The following is a 24,207-nucleotide window of genomic DNA, read 5'->3' as shown; positions in this document are numbered from 1 at the left end:
CTGAGTGTCCTACTGCATGAATCGCAAAAGGTTAGAACGCAGGTACAGCACATAATTAGGAAAGCTAATAGAATGTTGTTTATCGCGAGGGGAATTGAATACAAAAGAAGGGAGGTTATACTTCAGCTATACAGAGCATTGGTGAGACCACATCTGGAATACTCTGTAAAGTAGTGGTCTCTTTATTTAAGGAATCACAAATACATTGGAGGCAGTACACAGAAGGTTTACTAGACCAATACTCAGAATACTTATGAGGAAAGACTGGACAGGCTAGGCTTGTATCCGCTGAAGTTTAGAAAAGTAATAGGCGCCTTGATTGAAACATACAAGATCCTGAGGGGTCTTGACAGGGTGGATGTGGAAAGGAGGTTTCCTCTTGTGGGAGAATCTAGAACTAGGGGTCACTGTTTAAAAATAAGGGGTCACCCATTTAAGACAGAGATGAGGAGAAATTTTTTCTCTGAGGGTCGTGAGTCTTTGGAATTTTTTTTCCTCAAAAGGTATTGGAAGCAGGGTCTTTGAATATTTTTAAGGCAGAGGTAGATAGATTCTTGATAAGCAAGGGGGTGGAAGGTTATCAGGGGTAGGTGGAAATGTGGAGTAATCAGTTCAGCCATGAATTTATTGAATGGCGGAGCAGGCTCGAAGGGCCGAGTGGCCTACTCCTGTTCCTAATTCATATGTTCGTATGTCTTTATCGGGCATGGGTCAGCATACATCTGTTCCTAATATTGCACCAGTTGGCAGAAATGGACGTAGGATCATTACTGTAAAAAAAAATTTACAGTGAAAATTAGTTTTAGATCGGAATGGAAACGCGTTGCTGAAATATTAGAGGGAACTTTACTCTGTATCTAACCTGTGCTGTGTCTGTGTTTGACAGTGACATTGCGATCACAAAATAAAAAAAGTATACCAGTGCAATATTATTCTTATACCAGGCACTTCAAGAGCCAAATTAATGCCAAATTAGAGCAGTTTTACCACTTCAGTCAGAGCTGGACTGACGCTGTCCAAACTCACTTGACACAAGACTCTTAATGTAAACAGACTGAGAAGACTTTCATTTCTGGTTATTTTCCTGATCTTGAATAGCTCAGTTGGACACCAGCCAACATTTACCCTTATAAACCCCTACCTGGATCATGTAGGGTTTGTTGCCCATTTTCCGAATCTCTGACATGTTCCTCATTTGCTGCTGCACCAAGGAGGCCTCGAAGGCTACCAGCATGAAAAGGGTAAATACACTGTAATACCAGTACTCATCCAAGCACCACAGACCCACGCAGAACACCTGCAGAAACAGACGGGTGCACTGTAATAATCATAGCATACACAAAAATGTCGGACTGGAGTGTTAAAAGGGCCGCAGCACATCTGGAGACTACTGTCAGCTGGTACTGAGGTCAAGTTAAACGAGGGAGTGGGAAGGACATAAGGATGTCAGCACCCCCTCACTGAATTCAAAGTCACCTAGATACACACCTGGACATGTCACTTGGACCCAACATGAAAAGAAATCTCCACAGGACAATTTTGGACTGGAACAAAACTATTTTAGTTGAATACTTTCAAAACCCTACCACTCAGTAACACTTGCAATTGCAGATAAGTGGTTGAATAAAAATTTTGCTTTCCACTTCCCTTAAGGCACAGTTACCAAAATGATTTATACATATTTTATTTCACAAACAAAATACCAATTTATCTGAACAAGAGAAACACTGTTGCCAGCACTGGGGAGGATTATTGGATTCCTCCCAAGAGCTTGGATAGGTCATCTCCCTTTCAGGCTTTCTGTTCCATGTGATGGACTCTTGCTTAGTGCAGAGGGGCAGGTAAGATCAGTCCTGGAATCAATCACATAGATTAGTGTGTCTTTTGTAGGGGGAGAAGCACCTCCTGATAAAAAACCCTTTTAACTGCTTCCAGCTTTCACTCAGAGCTAAGGATACATTTTCACTGAGAATGGCTTCAACCAGGACATTGCTCTTTCATAAACGTATGCCCCCAGTAAGGATGGCAGCACTGTCTGTGCACTTTAAATACTAAGTCTCTCGTCATATAAATAACATGCATCATCACTGAATGCTGCACAAACACTGGCTGACTAATTTACACTAAAATTTGGGCAGTGTTAACTATGGATAATTTTGTGACAGGTGTTTCACATTTATGATTTATGTTAAGAACAGTTAACGCTAGCATACTTCCTATCCCATCACTCAACAGTGCAAGGTGGACAGGTTGCACCTCAACAGAGCTGAGATCAATGCCATCACAGGAAGGATAACTGACATTGTGGGAGGGTTAAAACTAATTTGGCAATGGGAGAGGGTTTAAACAAACTTGGCAGGGGGCTGGGCACCAGGATGAAACATTAGAACGGAGAAACAAAGTGCACAGAGGACTGGGAGAGACAAACAGCACTAGAGTAAGGAGTAGTCCCAACATAGGAGGGATTATACAGGGAACTAACTGGAGGAGGAGTAACTTCAGTGAGTTGAAAAGGGATCTGGCCCAGATGGATTGGAATCAAAAATTTGTAAACAAAACAGTAACTGAACAATGAGAAGACTTCAAAGAGGAGATGGTTCAGATACAAAACAGACACGTTTTCATGAGGGGGAAAAGGAGGGGCAGCCCGAGCTAGAGATCAGTGGATGACTAAAGATATAGAGGTTGAAATAAGACAAAAAAGGTTTATGACAATTGTAAGGTTCATAGTAGAGAACCAAGCTGAACATAGAAAGTAGAAAAGATTTTTAAAAAGGGACAAAGAGAGAGCATGACAACAAATTAGCGGCTAACATAAAAGGGAACTTAAAAGTATCTTATGAACACAAATAGTGAAATAGTCAAAGGAACCAAAAAGGGAGATCTTGTGGAGACATTAAATGAGTATTTTGCATTTATTTTCACGAGAGAAGAGGATGCTGCCAATGTAGCAGTAAAGGAGGAAGTAGCAATATTGGATAGGATAAAAAGATGAGCTACTCAAAGTGATGGCAGTACTCAAGGGATTTAATAGAATGGTACCAGGGATAAGTGACTTCAGTTATTTGGAGACACTAGAGCTGTTCCCCTTCGAGCAGAAAAGGTGAACAGGAGATTTGATAGAGGTGTTCAGAATTATGAATGGTTTTGATACAGTAAATAAGGAGAAACTGCTGCTAACAGCAGAAAAGTCAGTAAACTGAGGACACAGAGTTAAGGCGATAGACAAAAGAACCAGAGACAACATGAAGCTTTATATTTGCAACGCGAGTTGTTGTGATCTGGAATAGACTGCCTGAAAGGGCGATAGAAGTATTCAAAAGAAAACTGGATGAATATTTGAAGGGAAAAATTTAGGGAGTATGGGAAAAGAGCAGGGAATTGGGATTAACTGGATAGCTCTACCAAAGAGCCGATATAGGGATGATGGCCTGAACAGCTTTATCATTCTATGATTCAAAGAGGCATCCCAAAATGAGTCCTTAGGGAATTAGCACGGAGATTAACGCAAGTTAATAGTAAGAAAGGAACCAAGAACATCCAAATGGACCGAAGGTTTATTAACTTTTTTCTTAAAAAATGCTGAGAGAAATTCAGCATAGCAGTCAATTTGTTTGTTTCCTGATTCCCGTGGAGAGGTTCGGCTGTCACCTGACTAGTCATATCGCTTCTTGAAAGGCGTGAAATAATTATTAGAGACAAGCTTAAAGAATATTGTACTGAAGGAATTCACCCAGGGAACGGGCGCTTGCAGCATTCAAATCATTGCGGTAAAAACAAAAAAAAAAAGCACCCCATTTCTAAGAGCGTGAAAATATTACATCAACTGTTATTCAATGTCATACAAAATTATGGATTTTTAAAAATTATTTTGGGCTCGTTTTCCTTCACCGGCTGTTTTGTAAACTTTCTGCCTGGCTTGCTAAAGCTAAAACTGTAACTCCCTCACACAGAATTTCTTGACAGGAGTGCAAAATGCCCTATCCCTTTTCCACCTTTCCTCCAACGCTGGTTTCATGGTGCACTGGGTATGCAGCTCCACTGTAGCAAAGTCAAACCTGTAAAGTCACATGTGCATACCCCCACTTTCTGCCCTCAACCAAAGCTACCATAAACAGATTGACTCGAGATTCATCTCAAAATAGTTGCTACATAATAGTCATTACATTTCAAAGTAATTAATTGTACTTTTCCCGATAAAAGTTCACCGACCGGAAACATTAGCTCTTTTTCTCGCTCCACAGATGTACCCTGACCTACTGAGTATTTCTAGCATTTTCTGTTTCTATTTCAGATTTTCAGCATCTGCGGTATTTTGTTTTTCTAGGTGTACTTGAAATGTTTTGGGATGTTTGAAAGATGAGATAAGGCACTTACCTGGAAGACAAAAAAAGGGGCAGTAGCTCTCTCTTTGAAGAGTTGCATGAATTCAGGAACCACCATTTCAGACCTGACAAATAAACAAACAACTGTTAGAGACAGAGAGGTGTTTCGTCACTAAGATGTGTACAAGGTTACACTGGATACTTTTAATACACAGAGGCACACAAAACCAGTCATCAGTTTTACAGGAATTACTGCTTGCAGGAGTGTTTTTTCTTGAATCTTGTATTGCAAATTTTTTTTCCCATCCCTTTTGGCAATTTGAAAGACTCCCAGGCCGACAGGGAAGGTAGCTCTGGCAATCTAACCCAATGGCACCTAGCAGTTTTGAAGCGCACGAGAGAAGACCAAGCTGTCTGGCCCTGCCTGGGTCGGAGGAGGAGGTGGGGGGGCGGGGGTGGAAATAGCGTTTCGGGTATCGACTTATTATTCCAACATGTGCCACTTAGCTGAATTCTCCAAAACTCCTACAATATGGTAGTGTAGAAAACCCTTTGCGACAGGGGATGAGAATTTTTTTTAAAAAACAAGTTATGAGCAGGAATGTACTGCCTGAAAAGGGTGGTGGAAGCAGATTTGATGGTAATTTTCAAAAGGGAATTGGATATGTACTTGGAAAGGAGAAATCTGAAGAGCAATGAGGGAAAGGATGGGGAAGTGGGGGCTAATTGGCTAGCTCTTTCAAAATAGCTGGCACAGGCAGGATGGGCCAAATAGCCTCCTTCTATGTTGTAAAGTTTCTGCACAGTGACAATTTTTTCCATTAGTCTCATTGTCAAGATAACTTGTGATATGGATGCTGCGTTTGATGCAAGATACCATCAACAATTGGCTCAGTCGTGCCTCTAATTTATAATGCTCAATTGATCTCCGGTACTGCTGCCTTTCAGCATCAACATTGTTCATTATAATGAGCCCAAAAATATTGAAATATAGAAAACAAAATTATGAACAAAAATACACAAGCCACCAAAATCATCAGTTATTGCTGTAGAGATAAAGTGCTATGCAGAGATATACTGCTGATTACAGAGATGGCATGAGGAGAATGGCACCATTCTTCCTCACAGAGTCTCCCCGAGCTGCAGTACATACTTGTTTGAACCATATTTCCTTTCTGCAGCTTCTAGCTCCTTCTCATCTTGGAACCCCTTGGCTGTCTGGTACACCTGGAATTGAAGAGCCACTGGGAAAGCCATTGGGCGGAATTCTTTTTCATTTTCATCAAACCAGTATTTAATCTTCTGAAACTCAAAAGAGATGGCTCTCTGACGATTCTCGTCCTGCACAAAGAGATAAATCTGCTTAAAGTATCAGTATGAGAACAATGGGGTCCAGGATTGCAACAAATGAGCAGAGTCAGAATATAAGGAAGTGCAGGGGCCATTCAGGTCATCGAGCTGGGACTCTAAATCACCCATCAGACAGCTAATTGGCATCTAAATCAACCCCAGCCCAAAACTATATTTTAAATTTCCTTACCATTTCTCTATTCGACTACTTTGCATGGTGGATTATTCCAATCATTTATTATCCTTTCAGAAAGTAAACATCTACTTAAAATTTACTTTTCACAAATTTAATTTCTCTTGTACCATTGGCTTGCCTTGTCTTTAACATTCTGAATTCATCTTAATTACACACAATTAACCACTTTCAATACCGTCAACTGCCAAGTGCAAAGCAGTGCTTCTCTAAATCCTCCCTGCAGCCCATGCCCTCACACTTTGTGTTGCTCTCTACACCCTTTGCAATGGATGGATGCTCCTTTGAAGTGCGGCAAACGTGATAGAAAACAGTACTTAAGTGAAGACTACGGTGCATTGTAAAGCATCAGTATAAAGTCTACACTCACTATTCAACTATTTATACCAACATTCTTCTGGCCAATATGCAAAGTACCCTCAAACAATTGAACTCTGATTGACTGAGCCTACATTTAATAAACAAATGAGCTTTGCGGTTTTAAAAGGGGCGCAGTTCTACCTCAATACTCGAATATATTGCACAAAAATCCAATAATTTGCAATTTTTTCTTAAAATCTCTAGATCTACAATCACAATTTTAATATGGGTACCTTTAAAATTTAAACATACATTAAAGTTGCTTGTGAGAAGCACAGGCATTAGAAATGAGCAGATCAAACTTCTTTTTTTGCTTAAAAAAAGTTTTATTTTAACCAGTTACTTGTGCCTGGATTTCTGGCAGGTTCATAGGATGCCTATACCCACTGCTCCTCATTGTCCCAGTATCACCCCCTTTTGTCATGTACCATAACTTCTGGCAATTAATCACTCTTGCTTACCCGCATCCACCACCACCACCCCCCCCCCACCCCCCACACTCACAGACTTCTCCCTTTTGTTCCTTCCCAGCCCCACCTTTCCCCCAGCTCTGCATTCGCTCAAAAGCTGTTCATCAACATCTTTCAGTTCTGATGAAAGGTCATCAACCTGAAAGTTTAACTCTGTTTCTCTCTGCACAGATGCTGCCTAACCTGCTGAGTGCTTCCAGCATTTTCTGATTTTACTTCAGATTTCCAGCATCCGTAGGATTTTGCTTTTGCAATTTAAATAAGTTGGGTTTCCAGGAAACTGAGAACACCTTCGGCCTTGTGCACGACTGAAGAGCTCCCGGTGGTGGGGATCTGCTGCGTACCTGGTCATGCTTGAGCGCCACCAGTTCAGAGGACCCATTGTTGGGCGTGGGAACAACCTTGGCCCAGGTAGCTTTGAAGGGATTGGGCTCCTGCAGCACATGGAAACAAAACAGGTTACAGTCCAGAAATATTCAAGCTCTCCTGTACATCTCAAACCACTCAGCAAGCTCACAAAAGCACATTTTTACGAGTCTGGGGAAGCTGAACAAATCCAACAGAAATTTTAAGCATTCACATTTGCAAATATTTTTAATAGTGATCTTTAAAAAAGGTCTTTTTTGATACAAGATTCCCCAATTATTTCATAGAAACATAGGAATTTCTAGACATAAAAAAGTCCATCTCGTCTTTTTTATTCTTTCTTGGGATGTGGGTGTCACTGGCAGACCAGCATTTATTGCCCATCCCGAACTGCCTTTGAACTGACTCGCTTGAGGGGCCATTTCAGAGGGTAGTTAAGAGTCAACCACATTGCTGAGGGTCTAGGGTCACATGTAGGCCAGACCAGGTAAGAACAGCAGATTTCCTTCCCGAAAGGATATTAGAGAACCAGATGGGTTTTTGCAACAATCAACAATAGTTTCATGCCATCATTACTGAGACAGTTTTCAGTTCCATATTTTAATTAATTGAATTTAAATTCCACCAGCTGCCGAGATGGGATTTGAACCCATGTCCAAAGGCACTAGCTCAGGCCTCTGGATTACTAGCCAGATGACATTTCCATGCCACTATCTTCCCCCCCCCCCCCCCCTTTTTAACGTTTACCATCCTGGTAGTCACGTGATACGATAATGAAGTTGTTGACTAATCACAGCAATCAACATCAATTAGTTCAAAACAGACCCAGAAAAGAGGAAAGCCGCAGGTGGTGGAGAGCTTTGGGAACCAAAGGTTCAAAGTCACCTGCTCCTCCTAAGCACGATATACTCACCACATCATGTCTCATATTAGTTATGTGCTGTACTGCAAGATGCAATTTCTGAAAGAAATCTCACCTAATTTCACCAGCCTCACTCTCATTCCAATACCGACCCACCCTCCATCAACACGGAGCCTACCTCATCACCAAGCCCACCCCACAACCCCCATCAAAATTCAGACCCTAACCTCTGCCGAATACAGCTCCCTCCCCCTACTCCCAATCACTATGGACCCCTCCTTCTCCCAATACGGATCCCTCCCAGTTCTTGTGCAATGTAATTCTATGTAGTTAGCAGGGGAAACAGCTCAGTGAAGTGGCTTGAAGACCTGACTTTGCTCAAAATAAGCAGAGCTTTTAAAGAGGTAAGTACTGAATTGTCCAAAATAGAGGGTGCACATATGTTTTAAATGGCACCTTTGTAATCGACTCCTTGACGAATGACAAATGTTGGACATTATTTGTCTGATATAGGCCGCTGTCCTTACTAAGCGTGGATGGTGCAAAGTAATGAGAACTTATTACTAAACAATCTTAGCTTTCATACCATAACATATTTAAGGGACATACTAAAGTGAAACATTGATTAACCTCAGATTTCACACCCAATATTGCAGCAATATCACTGAACATATGGGGTTGCTCTCCTTGCAGCATGGGAGGTTGAGGTAAAATTCAATAGAAGTATACAATATTATGACACATTTAGATAAGGTAGACAAAGTAAAGCTGCTCCCATTAGCGGATTGTACGAGGACTAGAGGACACAGGTTTAAGGTTTTGGACAAGAGATGCAGAGGCATATGAGGAAGAACTTTTTTTTTTTATAAACGCAGCAAGTGGTAATGACCTGGAACACTCTGCCAACAGGGTGGTGGAAGGGGAGACGATGAATGGTTTCAAAAGGAAGTTGGACGGGCACTTCAGGGAAATAAATCCAGGGTGACGGGGATACAGTGGGAGAATGGGACAGATTGGATTGCTCTTCAGAGAGCCAGCATGGACTGGGGCCGAATGGCCTGTGCCATAATAATTATCACTATGTGCCCATCACGTGCATCCAGCATGACATGGAACTGTCCAACAGACCATTCTCAGTACCCAAAATCTGAATTCTTTCAACTGATATCCACCTTGGCCAGACTAATGGCTGTTGGGATTGGACAATTTAACATCAAACTTTCTTTTTTAGAGTGGAAAGATGGGGAGGAACAAGAATGTGGAATATGTTGCAACAAGATCAGGCATGATCAGTAAATTATAGTTGCAAGATGAATATCATATGGGTCCCACTGCTGGCAAAAGTGATCCAAGTAACATGACATACAGTTACCAAGGCCAAACATAAAAACATGGACAAGTGGGCCAGGAGATCCCAGCCAGAACTGCAACCATTATAGAACCATGGATGTTTCGAGCATAGAAAGTGGCCATTTGGCCCATCGTGCTTTTGCTGCCTCTTTACTAGAGCAATCCAAAACAAATCCCACTGCCCTGCATTCTATCCCCATTGCCCTACATCTTCCTCTACTTCATAAATTTATCTAATTTTGTCTTAAAAGATGCAATGGACTCCATTTCAACTCTCTTATAACTAAGCATTCCATTCAAAATTCACCTTTCACTTCCAACTCCTCAATCAGAGGAAAGAGAGCGAATAGGAAAAGACCATCAAACTCTTTGTAATTTTAAAAACCTCTCTTAAATCTTCCTTGAAAATATCCCCATCATCTGAAATCTCACAACTACGGTTCCTCGCCCCGGCATCATTCTGGTGAATCTGTACACTCTCCATGGCTTTAGTGTCCTTTTTATAGTGGGGTGCCCAGAGAACTCCAAAAGTGGTCACTCCATAACCATGCACAAATTTCTCATAACCTCTGCTATTTGTACAACCCAAATGCTACAGTGTCAGGGGGTGGAGGCAATTAAGGCTTTATCTACCTGCACATTCACTTTTGAAGAATTTTACATTTGCCCCTGGTTTAACCCAGCCCAGCCCCCTCCGGTCACGCTGTTCCACCAAGAATACATCACCACACACTTCACTACAAATTGTCTGTTACATGTCAGTCCACTCCACCGAGAAGTCTATTCTCTACTGAAATCCACCATAGCCTCACTCACTGCTAGTCAAACTCCCTTTGATGTGGTCAGAAATGGCACTCCGTGTCCCAGTTCAAATCATTTAAATATGAACAAATCACTGACAATTTGTACTTGTATACCACCTTTGCCATAATAAAACATCCTAATGTGCTTTGTAGGGGCACTATAACACAAAATATGACATTGAGACATGAGATATTAGGGCAGATGGCCAAAAGCTCATTCAAAAAGGCAGATTTTAAGGCGCTCTTTAAAGGTGGAAAAAAAGTAGAGAGGTGATGTTTAGGGCCCAGGCACCTGAAGGTATGAACTCCAGTGGTGGCACAATTAAAATCAGGGATGCTGAAGAGCCCAGAATAAGACAAGTGCTGATATCTCGGACAGTTGTGGGGCTGGTGGAGATTACAGAGATAGGGAGGGGTGAGGTCATGGAGGGATTTGAAAACAAGGATAAACATTTTTTAATAAAAGCAAAATACTGCGGATGCTGGAAATCTGAAACAAAAACAAGAAATGCTGGAATCACTCAGCAGGTCTGGCAGCATCTGTGGAAAGATGAAGCAGAGTTAACGTTTCGGGTCAGTGACCCTTCTTCGGAACAGTTCCGAAGAAGGGTCACTGACCCGAAACGTTAACTCTGCTTCTCTTTCCACAGATGCTGCCAGACCTGCTGAGTGATTCCAGCATTTCTTGTTTTGTTAAACATTTTTTAATCCCGGCGTTACTTAATTGAGAGCCAATGTCGGTCAGCAAGCACGGAACTGATGACATGGTGCGAGTAAGGAGACGGGCAGCAGAGTGTGGATGATATCAAGTTTACAGAGGACAAAATGTGGGAGGCTGGCCAGGAATGTGCGAGATTAGTCACGTGTCGAGGTCACAAAGGCATGGATGAGGGTTTCAGCAGATGAGTTGAGGTGGGGCAGAGTCGGGCAATGAAATAGGCAGCCTCAGTGATGGTACGGATGTGTGGTTCGTAGCTCACCTCGGGATCAAATATGACACTGTTTGTCATATGCTGTTTGTAGTATATATAAATGATTTGGAGGAAAATGTAGCTGGTCTGATTAGTAAGTTTGCAGATGACACAAAGGTTGGTGGAGTTGCGGATAGTGATGAGGATTGTCAGAGGATACAGCAGGATATAGATCGGTTGGAGACTTGGGCGGAGAAATGGCAGATGGAGTTTAATCCGGACAAATGTGAGGTAATGCATTTTGGAAGGTCTAATGCAGGTGGGAGGTATACAGTAAGTGGCAGAACCCTTAGGAGTATTGACAGGCAGAGAGATCTGGGCGTACAGGTCCACAGGTCACTGAAAGTGGCAACGCAGGTGGATAAGGTAGTCAAGAAGGCATACGGCATGCTTGCCTTCATCGGTCGGGGCATAGAGTATAAAAATAGGCAAGTCATGCTGCAGCTGTACAGAACCTTAGTTAGGCCACACTTAGAATATTGCGTGCATTCTGGTCGCCACACTACCAGAAGGACGTGGAGGCTTTGGAGAGGGTACAGAAGAGGTTTACCAGGATGTTGCCTGGTCTGGAGGGCATTAGCTATGAGGAGAGGTTGGATAAACTCGGATTGTTTTCACTGGAACGATGGAGGTGGAGGGGCGACATGATAGAGGTTTACAATGTTATGACTGGCATGGACAGAGTGGATAGTCAGAAGCTTTTTCCCAGGGTGGAAGAGTCAGTTACTAGGGGACATAGGTTTAGGGTGAGAGGGGCAAAGTTTAGGGGGATGTGTGAGGCAAGCTTTTTTTTTTTTTTTTACACAGAGGGTGGTGAATGCCTGGAACTTGTTGCCGGGGGAGGTGTTGGAAGCAGGTACGATAAAGACATTTAAGAGGCATCTTGACAAATACATGAACAGGATGGGAATAGAGGGATACGGACCCCGGAAGTGCAGAAGGTTTTAGTTTAGGCAGGCATCAAGATCGGCGCAGGCTTGGAGGGCCGAATGGCCTGTTCCTGTGCTGTACTGTTCTTTGACACCAAGGTCGCAAACAGACTAGTTCAGCCTCAGACAGCTGCCAGAAAGACGGATAGAGTTGGTGGTTAGTGAGCCAGGTTTGTGGTAGCAACCAAAGACAATGGCTTCTGTCTTCCAAATATCTAATTAGAGGAAATTTCTGCTCACCCAGTTGAGATGCTGGACAAGCAGTCTGACAATTTGGTCAACAGAGGGGTCAAGAGGGATAGAGCTGAGTGTCATCAGCATACATACTGAAACTGATGTATTCTCGGATGATATCAAAGACAACAAGTAGAGAGAAATAGGAGAGGGTCAAGGATCGATCCCTTGGGATACCAGAGGTAGGGGTGCAGAAGCAAGAAGAGAAACCATTGCAGGTGATTCTCTGGCTATGATTAGATAGATAAGAATGGAACCAAGCAAATGCAGTTCCATCCAGCTGGACAGGCAATGGAAGAGGCTGGTGAGATCAACTGTGTCAGATGCTGCAGGCAAGTGGAGAAGAGAGATAGTTCACCTTTGTCATGTGGGGTATCATTTGTGACATTGAGAGTAGTTTTGATACTGTGGCGGGGCAGAAACCTGATTGGAGGGATTTAAACGCCGGGAAAGATGGAACAAATTTGGCAGGCAACAACATGTTAAAGGTCTTTGGAGAAGAACAGGCAGTTGGAAATGGGGTGACAGTTTGTAAGGTCAGAGGGGTAAAGGCTTTTTTTTTTGAGAGGGGTGATGACAGCAGATGTGAAGGAGAGAGGGACAGTACATGAAGACAGAACGCTTACATGGGAGCCAGGAAGGAAGGTTGGGTGGTCAGTACTTTAACAGGAACAGGGTTTAGAAAGCAGGAGGAGGATCACGTGGACAAGATAGCTCGGAGAGGGCATGAGAAGGGGCAGGGGGTGGGGGGGGGGAAAAGATAGGAAAGAAACCAGAGAAAGATACAAGCTCAGAGATAGGAGAGAGGGAAACCTTAGAGAATGTTTTGCCTGGTGAGCTAGGGGAAGGGGCAGATGCAGCTGATCAAATAGTCTCAATCCTGTCACACTTGTTGGAGGAGAGGGTGGAGGAGACAGGGGAGAGGGCTAGAAGATTAAGGCTAGTAGAAAAAAGCTGAGTGTCCTGGAATAATGAGCACTATTCGAAGAGAGCAAGACCGGACAGTACTTTATATGGTTCAGTTAGATCTGGCAGTGAATGACTAAACCAGCTGTCCGCCATATCTGTCCAAGCGGACAAAACCATGAGCACTTCCAAACTTTGTCCAATAACGACCATTATTACCCCAAACCTGTGTTTGCTGTTTATACTTTCTCTATCCCTAATGCTACGTTTCCTTTCAAACACTCATCTGCCTTTTCATAACAAGCTTTTTGCAAAACACCATGTCAAATCTGAAAACCAATATATACTGTATATACTGCATTACTCCAATCTATGCTGATGATGCTGCATTAACATCCCACGCGGAAGAGTGCCTGCAGAGACTCATCGACAGGATTGCGGCTGCCAGCAACGAACTTGGCCTAACCATCAAGAAAACGAACATTATGGAACAGAACGTCAGAAATGCTCCATCCAACAATATCGGCGACCACGCTCTGGAAGTGGTTCAAGAGTTCACCTACCTAGGCTCCACTATCACCAGTAACCTGTCTCTCGATGCAGAAATCAACAAGTGCATGGGAAAAGCGTCCGCTGCTATGTCCAGACTGGCCAAGAGAGCGTGGGAAAATGGCCCACTGACACACTCGGACTTTTGTGTTCCGTATCAAGCCTGTGCCCTCAGTATCCTGCTCTACGGCAGCAAGGCCTGGACAACGTATGTCAGCCAAGAGTGACGTCTCAATTCATTCCATCTTCGCTGCCTCCAGAGAATCCTTGGCATCAGGTGGCAGGACCCTATCTCCAATGCAGAAGTCCTCGGGGCGGCCAACATCCCCAGCATATACACCCTACTGAGCCAGCGGCGCTTGAGATGGTTTGACCATGTGAGCCGCATGGAAGATGGCAGGATCCCGAAAGACACATTGTACAGCTCGTCGCTGGTATCACACCCACCAGCCATCCATGTCTCCGCTTTAAAGACGTCTACAAATGCGACATGAAGTCCTGTGATATTAACCACAAGTCGTGGGAGTCAGTTGCCAGTGATCACCAGAGCTGGTGGGCAGCCATAAAGGCGGGGCTAAAGAATGGCGAGTCGCAGAGACTTAGCTGTTGGCAGGAAAAAAGACAGAAGCGCAAGGACAGAGCCAACTGTGTAACAGCCCCGACAACCAATTTTATCTGCGGCACCTGTGGAAGAGTCGGTCACTCTGGAATTGGCCTTTATAACCACTCCAGGCGCTGCTCCACAAACCACTGACCACCTCCAGGCGCTTACCCATTGTCTCTCGAGACAAGGAGGCCAAAGAAGACTCCTATCTATACAATCACTTCATAAAAAAGGACTAATAAATTGGTTAAACATTTAACGCTAAACTCAGATCAGTCCCCAATAAAACCAATGGAATTCAAGGAAAAAGACTCGTGACTTGCAGAACCAAGAGAATGGTCTGCAATTGGAGATGGTTCTATAAAACAGAAATTGAAACACATGCTTGTTGGAGGTGGTTGGTAAGATGCCAGCTCAGGTCCTATATTTATAAGCATAGTGCACTGCAATGTATTCACTTATCCAATGAACCAAATTTCCATCTGTCCGCAACCAAACAAAATCTAGGCTGACACTCCGCTGCAGTAATGAAGGTGTGCTGCAATTTCGGAGGCGTCGTCTTTTAGATAAGATGCTAGTCGGTGAGTATCTGGTGGGTATTTTCTTTTTTCTTCTGATTTTTATTTTTTCTCTAACATTTAAATCTGTCTACTATGTAGAAGCTAAAATACCAGTAGTCGGTAGGTGGTTACTCATTTGTTCGTTCTATTTATAACCATTTTGTGTTATTTAACTTCTAATTTTGGTGCAGGAAGTAAATAATTTGAGGCATCGAATGCACATCCTGTCCCATGTGGGGACTCCAGGACCCTACCCATGTCCTGGACAACTACATGTGCAGAAAGTGCCACCAAATGCAAAAATGTGTGTGCCAAATCTTGGAACTCAAGAAGCAACTGGTGTCACTGAGGCGCATTCACGAGGATGAGATATATGTGGATAGCATGTTTCAGGAGGTGGTTATCCTGTAGCTTAAGAGAGCACAGGTAGAAAGGGACTGGGTGGCTGCCAGACAGACAAGGAGGACAAGGCAGGTAGTGCAGGAGTCTCCGGAGGGCATCCCAATTTCTAACTAGTATTCAGTTGCGAGTACCAATGGGAGAGAGGGTTCCTCTGGAGTGAGAGAATCATGACCAGAACACCATGGGTGGCTCAGCTGTGCAGGGCAGGAGGAAAAATGACAGGAGAGCAATAGTGGTAGGAGATTCTATAGTTAGGGGAACAGACAGGTATTGCTGTAGTCACAGACGTGAATCCAGGATGGTATGTTGCCTCCCTGATGCAACGGTCATGGACATCGAGCGGCTACAGAACATTCTGAAGGGTGAGGGTGCACAACCGGAGGCCGTGACCCACATTGGTACCAACGATATAGGTAGAAAAAGGGATGAGGTCCTGAAGGCTGAGTTTAGGGAGTTAAGAAACAGATTAGCAAGCAGAATCTCAAAAGGTAGTAATCTCCAGATTACTCCCAAGGCCACATGCGAGTGAGTATAGAAATAGGAGAATACACCAGATAAATGCGTGTCAGGAGAGATGGTGCAGGAGGGAGGGCTTCAGATTTTTGGGGCATTGGGACCGGTTCTGGGGAAGATGGGACCTGTACAAGCCGGACGGTCTGCACCTGAACAAGACTGGGATGAATATCCTTGCAGGAAAGTTTGCTAGTGCTATTGGGGGTGGTTTAAACTAGATTGGCAAGGGGATGGGAACCTGAGGGCAGTTTCAGATAGGACGAATTCAGAGCAAGGAACGGGAGGCAGAAAATTCATGAATGACTATGAAAGACAGAAGAAGCAAAGGTTAAAATGAGTACAGCACAGGAATTTGGCAGTGTTAAAAGGTACTTAGTTAAATGCAAGGATCATAGCAAATAAAGCCGATGAGCTGAGGGAAGATAGACACATGGCAGCATGATAACACTGCTGTAACGGAAACTTGGCTTAAAGAGGAGCAAATATGGCAGCTCAACATCCCTGGATATAGAGTTTTCAAGCAGGATAGGGAGACGGATAAAAAAGTTGGGGGTGTAGCATTATTGGTTAAAGAATCGTTAACAGCTGTGAGGAACAATGAAATGCTAAATGAATCATCAAATGACGCCATATGGGTTGAGCTCAGAAATAAAAAAGGGCAGCTACATTACTAGGAGTGTACTATACCCCTCCAGTGAGAGGGAGATAGAAAAATAAATATGTTGGCAAATTTCTGAGTGTAAAAACAATAGGGCAATAACTGTTGGGGATTTCAACTATCCTAATATCAACTGGGATACAAACAGTGTGAAGGGCACAGAGAACGGCATTCAACAGAACTTCTTTTAGCCAGCACATAACAAGCCCAACAAGAGACGGTGCAATTCTCGATTTAGTCGTAGGAAATGAAGCTGGGCAAGTGGATGACGTAGCAGTGGGTGACCATTTTGGAGATAGTGACCATAATACAGTTAGTTTTAGTTTTAGAGATACAGCACTGAAACAGGCCCTTCGGCCCACCGAGTCTGTGCCGACCATCAACCACCCATTTATACTAATCCTACACTAATCCCATATTCCTACCACATCCCCACCTGTCCCTATATTTCCCTACCACCTACCTATACTAGGGGCAATTTATAATGGCCAATTAACCTATCAACCTGCAAGTCTATGAGCATGTGGGAGGAAACCGGAGCACCCGGAGGAAACCCACGCAGACACAGAGAGAACTTGCAAACTCCACACAGGCAGTACCCAGAATTGAACCTGGGTCGCTGGAGCTGAGGCTGCGGTGCTAACCACTGCGCCACTGTGCCGCCCATTTAGCATTATTATAGAAAAGTACAAAGATAAAACAGGAGTATAAGTTCTAAGTTGGGGGAAGGCAAACTTTACGAAGCTGAGAGATGATCTGGCGAAGGTGGACTGGATACAGCTACTTGAAGGAAAATCAGTGGCAAACCAGTGGGAGGCATTCAAAAGCAAGTTTCTACAGGCACAGTGTAGGCATGTCTCCACAAAGAAAGAGGGTGGTACTGCCAAATCTAGAGCTCTATGGTTATCTAGAAGCATGCAGGATAAGATAAAGCAGAGAAAGAAAGCTTATATCAGTCACAAAAAAACTTAATACTTTAGAAAGCCTAGAGGAGTATAGAAAGTGCAGGGGTGAAGTAAAAAGGGAAATTAGGAAAGCAAAGAGAGGACATGAAAAATTATTGGCAGGTAAAATCAAGGAAAACTCAAAGATGTTCTATCAGTACATTAAGAGCCAGAGAATAACTAAGGAAAGGGTAGGGACTATCAGAGATGTACAAGAGAACTTGTGCGTGGATGCAGAAGATGTGGCCAGGGTTCTTAATGATTACTTTTTTGTTTATTCAATCGTGGAATGTGGGCATCGCTGGCTAGGCCAGCATTTATTGCATACCCATACAAACGGAGTGGTTTGTTAGGTCATTTCAGAGCGCATTTAAGAGTCAACCACATTGCTGAGAGTCTGGAGTCACATGTAGGCCAGACCAGGTAAGTACAGCAAACATTAGTAAACCAGATGGGTTTTTACAACAATCAACAATGGTTCCAGATTTATTAATCGAATACAAATTCCACCATCCGCCATGGTGGGATTCAAACCCATGTCCCCAGAGCAGAAGCCTCGGGCTCAGGGTTACTAGTCCAGTGACACTACCATTGCGCCAACATCTCCCCTTTGTCTCTGTCTTCACAAAGGAGAGGGATGATGCAGACGTTGTAGTTAAAGGGGAGTGCGAAATATTAGATACCATAAGCATAATCAGGAAGTACTAGAGGGGTCTGACATCCTTGAAAGTAGATACATCACCAGGGCCAGGTAGATTGTATCCCAGGCTATTATAGGAAGCCAGGGATAAATAGCTGATGCTCTGAGGATCCATTTCAATTCCTCACTAGATACAGGCGAGGTACCAGAGGATTGGAAGTCTGCAAACATTGTACCATTGCTTAAAAAGGGTGCAAGGGATAGGCCAAATAATTATAGGCCAGTCTGTCTGACCTCGGTGGTGGACAAATTATTAGAATCAATTCTGAGATATGAGAAATGAGAGAAACTGTCACTTAGAAAGGCTAAATCAGGAATGGTCAGCATGGATTTATTAAGGGAAGGTCGTGCCTTACTAATTTAATTGAATTTTTTGACGAAGTAACAAGGAGGATTGATGAGGGTAGTGCAATGGATGTCGTCTACATGGATTTTAGTAAGGCATTTGACAAGGTCGCACATGGCAGACTGGTCAGAAAAGTAAAAGCCCATGGGATACAGGGGAATGTGGCGAGTTGGATCCAAAAATGGCTCTGACAGGAAACAAAGGGTAATGGTCGGCGGATTTTTTGCAAATGGAAAACTGTTTCCAGTGGTGTTCTACAGGGTTCAGTGCTGGGGCCCTTGCTGTTTGTGGTATATATTCATGAATTGGACTTAATTGTGGGAGGCATGATTGAGAAATTTGCAGATGACACAAACATTGGCCGTGTAGTTGATAGTGAAGAGGACAGCTGTAGACTCCAGAATGATATCAATGGTTTGGTTGAGTGGGTGGAAAAGTGGCAAATAGAATTCAATCTGGAGAAGTGCGAGGTAATGCATTTGGGGAGGACAAACAAAGCAAGGGAATCCACAATAAACCAGAGGATATTGAGAGGGGTAGATTGAGAGACCTTGAAGTGCATGTCCATGGGTCCCTAAAGGTGGCAGGACAGGTAGATAAAGCGGTGAAGGCATATGGAATGCTTTCCTTTATTGGCCGAGGTATAGAATACAAAAGCAGGGATGTAATGCTGGAACTGTATAAAACACTAGTTAGGCCACAGCTGGAGTACAGCGTACAGTTCGGGACACATTACAGGAAGGACATAATTGCTCTGGAGAGAGTACAAAGTCAGATTTACAAGAATGTTGCCAGGGCTTGAAAATTGCAGCTATGAGGAAAGATTGGATAGGCTAGGGTTGTTTTCCTTAGAACAGAGGAGGCTGAGGGATGACTTAATTGAGGTGTACAAAATTATGAGGAGCCTAGATAGAGTAGACAGGAAGGACCTGTTTCCCCTTGCGGAGAGGTCAGTTACCAGGGGGAACAGTTTCAAGGCGATTGGTAGAAGGATTAGAGGTGACATGAGGAAAAACTTTTTCACCCAAAGGATAGCGAGTGTCTGGAATTTGCTGCCTGTATCGGTGGTGGAGGCAGAAACTCTCAACTCATTTAAAAGGTACTGGATCTGCACCTGAAGTGCTGTAACCTGCAAGGCTACGGACCAGGTGCTGAAAGGTGGGATTAGAATGGGCGGCTAGTTTTTTCAGCCGACACAGACACGATGGGCCTCTTTCTGTGCTGTAACTTTTCTATGGTTCCTTTTCTATGTTAAAGAGGCCTTGTCTGCCCTCTCAGGTGAATATAAAAGGTGGTATTATTTCAAAGATGAACAGGGAAGATCTCCATGGTGTCCTGGCCAATATTTAATCGCTCAAGCAACATAATCACATAATTGTTTGTGGGACCTTCCTGTTCGCAAACTGGTCGTCACGTTCCTATATTACAACAGTGCCTCCAATTCAACAATACTTAATTGACTGCAAAGCAGGTTGGGACATCCTGAAGGCCTGAAATGTACTATCTGAAAATGTTTCCTTTTATCAGAGTTATTGGAAGCTCTATACCCATTTATAAAAGACCCAGAATTGTCAGCCAACTGAACACAAAGGGATCAGATCCCAAATAAGGCTTTCTTTTTATCATTTAACCCTGCTCAAAAATACTTTATACCAAAAAAAACCTTGTGTGCACAAGTACAGAGAACAATGCTTAAATCTCAGAGACTAAAGACCACTGAATATTCCAAAAGCCAAAAGTGAAATGCTGTCCACAAACAATCTCTATTTAGTCAGCTAATGGAGGCAGAGCCCACACTCATTTACAGGAATATATCTCACCACTCTACTAAGCTTGTATCCTCAACTTGGGTGCAGTGACTATACATTAGTGTCGTAGGCCCAACCATCTTCAGCTGCTTCATCAATGACCTTCCTTCAATCATAAGGTCAAAAGTGGGGATGTTCGCTGATGATTGCACAATGTTCAGCACCATCCACGACTCCTCAGATACTGAAGCAGTCCATGTAGAAATGCAGCAAGACCTGAACAATATCCAGGCTTGGGCTGATAAGCAGCAAGTAACATTCATGCTACACAAGTGCCAGGCAATACCATCACAAACAAGAGAGAATCTAACCATCTCCCCTTGACATTCAATGGCATTACGATCACTGAGTCCCCCACGATCAACATCCTAGGGGCTACCATTGACCAGAAACTGAACTGGAATAGCCATATAAATACCATGGTTACAAGAGCAGGTCAGAGGCTAGGAATTCTGTGGCGAGTAACTCACCTCCTGACTCCCCAAACCCTGTCTACCATCTAAAAAGGCACAAGTCAGGATGGTGCAGCTCCAACAACACTCAAGAAGCTCGACACCATCCAGGACAAAGCAGCCAGCTTGATTGGCACCACACTGACAAACATTTAACCCTCCACCACTGACGCACAGTGGCAGTGTACACCATCTACAAGGTACAGTGCAACAACTCACCAAGGATCCTTCTACAGCACCTTCCAAACCCGGGACCTCTACCACCTGGAAGGACAAGGATAGAAGATGCATGGGAACACCACCACCTGCAAGTTCCCCTCTAACCCACACAACATCCTCACTTGAAACTATATCGCCGTTCCTTCACTGTCACTGGTCAAAGCCCTGTAACTCCCTTCAAAACAGCACTGTAGGTGTACCAACCCCACATGGACTACAACGGTTCAAGAAGGCAGCTCACCACCATCTTCTCAAGGGCGATTAGGGACGGGCAATACATGCTGGCCTAGACAGCAATGCCCACATTCCATGAATGAATTTTTTAAAACTACTATGCCCCACTCATAGTTGCTGAATTCAAAATATCTATTAATTTGAAAAGTATGCAAAATAGCACCCATGTTGTTTTGTTTAAAGCCCGAAGTAAATTGGAACATTTTTGGAATGAAAAACACTTAGTTACTAAAGAAATAACAGGTAGTACACCCTCCGTGCATTGTTCCCTTACGCTTCCCTTTTCGGCAACTAACTGTGCAACAGAAATCCTGACGATTATATTTTATTTTGTCTTGAATCAGCAGAATGAACCCTGTACATTTAAAACCTTGATGCTGTGTAAATCCAAACTGCACATAACAAGGCCAGTATTCGGGTCTATCCTTCTTCTTTGGCCTCCTTGTCTCGAGAAACAATGGGTAAGCGCCCGGAGGTGGTCAGTGGTTTGTGAAGCAGCGCCTGGAGTGGCTAAAAAGGCCAATTCTAGAGCGACAGACTCTTCCACAGGTGCTACAGATATAATTGGTTGTCGGGGCTGTTACACAGTTGGCTCTCCCCTTGCACTTGTCTTTTTTCTTGCCAACTGCTAAGTCTCTTCGACTCGCCACACTTTAGCCCCACCTTTATGGCTGCCCGCCAGCTCTGGCGATCACTGGCAACTGACTCCCACGACTTGTGATCAATGGCACAGGACTTCATGTCGCGTTTGCAGACGTCTTTAAAGCGGAGACATGGACGGCCGGTGGGTCTGATACCAGTGACAAGCTCGCTGTACAATGTGTCCTTGGGGATCCTGCTGTCTTCCATGCGGCTCACATGGCCAAGCCATCTCAAGTGCCGCTGGCTCAGAAGGGTGTATATGCTGGGGATGTTGGCCGCCTCGAGGACTTCTGTGTTGGAGATACAGTCCTGCCACCTGATGCCAAGGATTCTCTGGAGGCAGCGAAGATGGAATGAATTGAGATGTCGCTCTTGGCTGACATACGTTGTCCAGGCCTCGCTGCCGTAGAGCAAGATACTGAGGACACAGGCTTGATACACACGGAATTTTGTGTTCCGTGTCAGTGCACCATTTTCCCACTCTCTCTTGGCCAGTCTGGACATAGCAGTGGGTCCAGTTGCCAGTTATATCTATGCCATCTACTGCCAGTCCTCTACCCAGGAACACCCAGCCTATTCCCAGTCCCTGCACCCAGCTTTACCCAGCCTATTCCCAGTCCCTGTACCCAGGTACACCCAGTCTATTCCCAATCCCTGTACCCAGGAACACCCAGCCTATTCCCAATCCCTGCACCCAGCTTTACCCAGCCTATTCCCAGTCCCTGTACCCAGGTACACCCAGCCTATTCCCAATCCCTGTACCCAGGAACACCCAGCCTATTCCCAATCCCTGTACCCAGGTACACCCAGTCTATTCCCAATCCCTGTACCCAGGTACACCCAGTCTATTCCCAATCCCTGTACCCAGGTACACCCAGTCTATTCCCAGTCCCTGCACCCAGCTTTACCCAGCCTATTCCCAGTCCCTGTACCCAGGTACACCCAGTCTATTCCCAATCCCTGTACCCAGGTACACCCAGTCTATTCCCAATCCCTGTACCCAGGTACACCCAGTCTATTCCCAGTCCCTGCACCCAGCTTTACCCAGCCTATTCCCAGTCCCTGTACCCAGGTACACCCAGTCTATTCTCAATCCCTGTACCCAGGTACACCCAGTCTATTCCCAATCCCTGTACCCAGGTACACCCAGTCTATTCCCAATCCCTGTACCCAGGTACACCCAGTCTATTCTCAATCCCTGTACCCAGGTACACCCAGTCTATTCCCAATCCCTGTACCCAGGTACACCCAGTCTATTCCCAATCCCTGTACCCAGGTACACCCAGTCTATTCCCAGTCCCTGCACCCAGCTTTACCCAGCCTATTCCCAGTCCCTGCACCCAGCTTTACCCAGCCTATTCCCAGTCCCTCTACCCAGGAACACCCAGCCTATTCCCAGTCCCTGTACCCAGGTACACCCAGTCTATTCCCAATCCCTGTACCCAGGTACACCCAGTCTATTCCCAATCCCTGTACCCAGGAACACCCAGTCTATTCCCAATCCCTGTACCCAGGTACACCCAGTCTATTCCCAATCCCTGTACCCAGGTACACCCAGTCTATTCCCAGTCCCTGCACCCAGCTTTACCCAGCCTATTCCCAGTCCCTGCACCCAGCTTTACCCAGCCTATTCCCAGTCCCTCTACCCAGGAACACCCAGCCTATTCCCAGTCCCTGTACCCAGGTACACCCAGTCTATTCCCAATCCCTGTACCCAGGTATACCCAGTTTATATCCAGTCCCTGCCCGCGGGCGCGCTCTTACCTTGGTGCAGGTGAGCAGGCAGTGCGCGTGCACGGACCAGTGCCCGGACAGCACGGTGAGGATGTGCGCGATCCCGAGCGCAGCGAGCGTGATCAGCCCGGCCTCCGGGTACTGGCTGACCCCGTACTGGCACACCCACATATAGAGCCAGGCGGCGTACAGCGCCGCAAACGGCCCCAGCGTGAAGTGGAGGAGCAGCGGCCGGGAGCGGTACAGCGACACGCTCTGCACCAGCTCCTCGCCAAAAGCGGGCCCCCCACTCCGGGTCGCGAGTGGCTCCAGCTGCGGCTCCATCACCGCAGCAGCCGCAGGCCTAACTCAGTGACGCCGCACAGCAACCGGCACTCCACCCACGTGACCCCGGCGCGGCGAGGGCCACTTCCGGTTAACGTGCGCCTCCTGGCAACCGGCATTTCCGCGAGCAGAACATGCTGCAAAAGACTCCTGCATTATCTATTTTTATTAAATGCTTTTCCCATAAACTGGAATTAATATATTGTCATTCTTTTTGTTTTGTTGAGCAATCCGATCACTGATCACATGAGGAGTTTAATCTATAAAATCAACAAATTAGCGGTTCGGATACTGACTGAGGGTACACGTATTAAGTATAAACCAATCAGGAGAAAGAGTTAACTGATGGACAGCCAGCTCATCCAATGGACCGCAGCTGTTCGGATGAGTGGGCGTTAC

At 44.8% G+C, this 24,207-nt stretch overlaps 1 protein-coding gene across 1 annotated transcript in view; it reads right to left on the bottom strand.

The window, feature by feature from the left end:
• atp13a1 (ATPase 13A1) overlaps window positions 1–23,871 on the bottom strand; it is a 105,558-nt gene extending 81,687 nt beyond the window's left edge. Inside the window, exons 1-5 of the mRNA XM_068020883.1 lie at window positions 23,515–23,871; window positions 7,043–7,132; window positions 5,479–5,666; window positions 4,378–4,450; window positions 1,142–1,297 (exon numbers count right to left, since the gene is read on the bottom strand). Of these exons, the coding sequence (XP_067876984.1) occupies window positions 1,142–1,297; window positions 4,378–4,450; window positions 5,479–5,666; window positions 7,043–7,132; window positions 23,515–23,808 (801 nt within the window). The 5' untranslated portion in view covers window positions 23,809–23,871. The remainder of the gene's footprint in view (window positions 1–1,141; window positions 1,298–4,377; window positions 4,451–5,478; window positions 5,667–7,042; window positions 7,133–23,514) is intronic.
• Between the last annotated feature and the right edge of the window lie 336 nt (window positions 23,872–24,207).

This window comes from Heterodontus francisci, chromosome 43, assembly GCF_036365525.1.
Source record: "Heterodontus francisci isolate sHetFra1 chromosome 43, sHetFra1.hap1, whole genome shotgun sequence".
NCBI lineage: Eukaryota > Metazoa > Chordata > Chondrichthyes > Heterodontiformes > Heterodontidae > Heterodontus > Heterodontus francisci.
Note: the sequence above shows the minus strand (reverse complement) of the source record. Positions and strands in the feature narration are given on the sequence as shown.